This window comes from Didymella exigua (assembly GCF_010094145.1).
Source record: "Didymella exigua CBS 183.55 unplaced genomic scaffold M421scaffold_57, whole genome shotgun sequence".
Classification (NCBI taxonomy): domain Eukaryota; kingdom Fungi; phylum Ascomycota; class Dothideomycetes; order Pleosporales; family Didymellaceae; genus Didymella; species Didymella exigua.
In genome coordinates this window covers 198,730-203,190 of record NW_022984831.1, presented here as the reverse complement: position 1 = coordinate 203,190, position 4,461 = coordinate 198,730, and the positions used below count along the sequence as shown (strand labels likewise).

The 4,461-nt window shown below is 51.4% G+C and overlaps 1 protein-coding gene across 1 annotated transcript; it reads left to right on the top strand.

The window, feature by feature from the left end:
• The first annotated feature begins 2,756 nt into the window (after positions 1 to 2,756).
• Positions 2,757 to 3,264, top strand: M421DRAFT_335963 (uncharacterized protein). Its single transcript, XM_033589419.1, has one exon. It carries the CDS (start codon positions 2,929 to 2,931, stop codon positions 3,253 to 3,255), a length of 327 nt encoding a protein of 108 aa, XP_033443241.1. The 5' UTR covers positions 2,757 to 2,928; the 3' UTR covers positions 3,256 to 3,264.
• The last annotated feature ends 1,197 nt before the right edge of the window (positions 3,265 to 4,461 follow it).

Below are 4,461 nucleotides of genomic sequence, written 5' to 3'. Positions count from 1 at the left end.
CCTGGGAAGGGGACTCCTCCCAGGCTTCTTCGTTTCCCGTCCGATCGTGGTTGTCGGTGTTGTAGTCATGTGTTTCGGAGGCGTCCACAAGGTCCTCATCACTAGCCAACTCAATCTTGCGTACGCGTGGGACTAGGCAGTCATTGGCGTAGTGTCCTGGCTTACCGCAGTTATAGCAGTTACTAGGTGTTGGTGTTGGTGTGGATTCCTTGACAGGTCCAGGGGTCTTGGAGAAGGCCCTCGGAGCGGGTACGGATGGTGCTCTGCTTGGCTGACGTTGATACGATGACGAAGCATTGTGATCTCTAGAAGGTGTGACCTTTTTGGCAGTGTCTGAAGCAAAACGATTTCGGTTCTGCGTCGGAGGGGCACCGGAACGTCCAAATATTCCTGTAGGGTCAGGTTGGTTGCTCCGCTCCATATCGAACGCAGTTAAGTGCTCTACCATGAGTTCGAACGAATCGTTCCACTGCCTCTTGAAACCTAGGTTGGGCACACGAAGTCCCAAGGTAACCTTAGTCCACAGGTAGTGGAACCACTCCGTTCTGGGTACTTGTCCACGTATAGCTGCACTGAGAAAGCGAGCTTTGAACGCAGGGAATGATTCGTTCTTGTCCATAGTAAGCCGGTCAAATACGGCTCTACTCTCAGCCTTCTCATTTCCCGTGATGAAATAGGACTTAAGAAGGGCGATCATCTCTTCAGCGTCCCGAAATGACTCCGAAGGACTGTCGGCCAGATACTGAGGCTCTAGATATTCTTTGGCTAGGCCTGTCGTGTGTCCCCATACTAAGGCCATTCGAGCGCGCTCGCTCCGATAGTGATCCGCGTTAATTTCCAATCTGTCTTGTATAGAGGCCTGCCATTGTTTGAAGGTTGGACTGGTTCCATCGTCAAGATCATCAATCTTTGGGGTACGTTCGGAAAGTTTCCGCCTAATGTCGTAGTCTAGGGGTGTCTCAGACTGGAACCGTGATGGCTGTCGAGACATTGTCGGGATTGATTCGGTGGTTGGTAGCGGGTTGTCTGATAGTTGTTGGGAAGCCCTCAGTTGGGAGATTTCAGCACGAAGTCTTGCGACTACTTTTGCTAGGTCCATCTCATCTGAGTCCGAATCCGCTTCTTGATCACTTTCAGCCGCATTCTTTGCTGCTGAGGTTCGATCAGGGGGTAGTTCAGAGGCCTTATTTGCTGCGCTCTGAACTCGGGCTGATCTTCTTGTGGGTTCCTTGGAACCAGGGGTGTTGCTGCCTGACATCGGTATTATCTCCGATTCAGGTGGGTTGTTGGTAGTCTCCTAGTCTCTACCTTGGCGCTATCTGACGCGTCTTTTCCGAAGTAATCTGGACGTGATCGTCTCAGAAGTTCCAAACCCAAAGGCTTCGGTCGTCAGGAGATCTCCGGTATCCTGACTGTAGCTGAATGCTAGATGTAACGGTGTGTAGTGAATCAACTCTGATTCCACTAGGTTCTTGGGCGTAATCTGAAACAAACAAGTTGCGATATTATTTAGAGGCCGTCACCGGCTGGGACGAGTTTTTCTGTATAATGTAACGACGCAGGCAAGAAGAGAGATATCCGGAATAGGTGTGAATCCGCTACGAGGCATATGGGAGTGCTGGGATAATAAGAACACCAGGATATATTCTCTACACCTATAGGTCTTGTACGAAAGGATACAGAAAAACTACTCTACAATGCTACAGTTCCTTGCTCCTTATATATGAGGGTTTGGTGGCAGTTTGGTGTGAGCTCATGCCATGCGACAAGGGCCATGGTCATGAGTCGCTAGAACCGTATCCTAGTGGTATCGGGTCACTGTTCGTAGAGCGTTGTTACAGCATATAGGAGTGCTAGGATGATAAGAACACTAGGATATATTCTCTACACCTATAGGTCTTATACAAAAGGATATAGAAAACTACTTTATAATGCTACAGTTCCTTGCTCCTTATATATAAGGGTTTAGTAGCAGTTTAGTGCAAGCTTATGCCATGCGACAAGGGCCATGGTCATGAGTCGCTGGAACCGTATCCTAGTGGTATCGGGTCACTGTTCGTAGAGCGTTGTTACAAAGCCTAGCAACAACTGCGTCTTAATACTTGCGCCTAGGCAGAGAAGACTGCTGCAAAGCTTTGCAGAAAGACTAAGCAAGCTGAGAAGAAGGTTCAAGATAAGCAGGAGAAGGAGCAGAAGCGTAAGCGTCAAGCAAAGGAGAAGGAAGAGAGAGCCAAGAGTAAGGCTGCTAAAAAGGCTAAGAAAGAACAAAAGAAACAAGAGCGCAACGCAGTTAAATCTATACAGCTATCCCAAACAGGCAAGCGCAAAGCCTCACAGAAGCTGCCCACAGAGCCAGCAGCTAAAAAAAGCGTGTGCGTGGTGCTACTTAGGTTGTAGTTGAGGGGTCACCTTCCCCAGCACCTCCACCAGTTACCACCCGCAGTGGCCGCACCACACGCCCAAATAAGAAATGGCAACAGCACAAGCACCGTAGTACTTATTAGACTGTTGCAACAAAAAATCTCGCAATAATAGCTATTGTATGTGGCTCTATAGCCTCATTTTGGTGGTTGCCGCAGGTGGTTTTCGCGTGCACGGTCCCTGTAACGGCCCAGCAGACGGAGCCTGCCGTCTGACAGACTAAAGTCTCCTTCGTACCGGAAGCATGGTGGCTGAATGCTAGAGTGCGCGCTGACCAATGAACGCATTCAGGCACACCGTTGAGGTTGAAGGCCTGCTTTGGCCCCCAGGTACCGCGGCTAAGGTTGTGCTTGTGCAGCGCGATCATCTAACTCTCAATGCCTCCAGTGCACTGGATTTCTGCTGCGCGCTCATTTTCTCACTTATTTCCTGCTATTTGGCTGCCGGTCGTGTTCTTTGCAGGCGGTTTTTGTGCAATTCCTCTGAAACAGGGCCCTGTCAACCACCATGCGTGCCTACCGCTACTTGTCGATCGCACCGCTCGTTGCTTTAGCAGCCGCACAGGGCAAATGCCGTTTTGCAAATGGTACTCTCTTGCCAAACGACCCGGCATGGAATATCTACCAGCCTTGTCTTGCTGAGAATGGACCGGTCACCACATGTTGCGCACTTGCACGCTCAAACCCGCCGTATGGCAATATCTCGGTAGGTTACACACAGGATGAATGCCTACCGAACGGACTGTGCATGAACAGGATAACGAGTAATGGGGGACAACGGATAACGACTTGGGTAGGCTTAGACTCTTCTCTGTATGGTACTGAAGGTGTCTAACATGTGACAGTTCGTCGACTATTGTACAGAAAATGGGCAAGAAGACGAAGCAACGAAATGCGCGAACGTGTGCTCGACTGGCGACGAAGAGCTCACAGCCAAAATCACGCCATGCGATGGAACGAAGAACAGCACCAAGTGGTGTTGTGGCGACAGTACGGACTGTTGCAGTGGGGATTCGGATGTCAGGCCTGTGGAGTTGGCGCAGGTTCTGGGAGCTGTCTCGTCGAGTGTGGTCAGCTCCATTGGGTCCGCGACGTCGTCTGCGACATCTTCTGCGACATCGATAGCTTCGCAAGCCTCCGCATCTGGCGCCGCATCTGCGGTACCCACATCAGTGAATATCGATGGTTCAGGATCGAAGGGACTTAGCGGGGGTGCAATAGCTGGAATTGTCATTGGTGCGTTGGCAGGATTGGCGTTGATTGCTGCAGCGCTATTCTTTGCAAGGAGAGCTTTGCGCAAGAAGAAGGCAGGCTACGAGGCGCCACCGACTGCTGAGCATTCACTTCCGGCAGAGGCTCCAGCATTTTCCCCGGGTCCAGCAAGGCAAGAGATGAGCTCGGCAGTCAAATACGCTCACGTTGCGGAGATGCCTGGGCCGCCCCCCGGCGAGCTGCACGGCGATGCGCCTTTGCACGCACCTAGCCGGTAGAAGAGACGTAGGCCGTCCGGATTCTGGAATTGCAGATGTAGCAAGCCAATGGATAGATCGGCATTCCCATATTTTTCATCATCACTCATCGTCGCCAGTGCAGAGATCAGAGCTGTACTTCGGCTGGCGGTAACTCTAGCAGCTCTCTGCTGTAAATCTCGTAAGAGAGCAGTCGCGAACATGGCGTTTCAAAATGGAGTTGGCGGAGATGGTATTTCCCAAACGGGACGTCAGGCGTGTACCGGTACACTGGGCTTGTGCCGGCGTTTCGTCGAGCTCGTCGAGCGTGGGAAGTCTGACGTCGAGTGCACGAATAATTGGGACGTCAGCAACCACGCTTGTGTCCACATCTCCGACCGCAGCAATGAGCCCTGCGGATAGCACGCAAAACGACGATTCAAAATAGCCGCTGGGAGGAGTCATAGCTGGAACCGTCGTTGGGGCAGTAGTTGAAATTGCATGGGGTGCTGCAAGATTTTAGTTCTTTCGACGCCGTCTTCGAAAGACGTCAGCTGAGGCGAAGAATGAGCATGGACCCGTCGTCTTATACA

Coding starts and splice junctions, on each gene's coding strand:
- M421DRAFT_335963 (XM_033589419.1), top strand. CDS start 2,929: ATGCGTGCCTACCGCTACTTGTCGATCGCACCGCTCGTTGCTTTAGCA.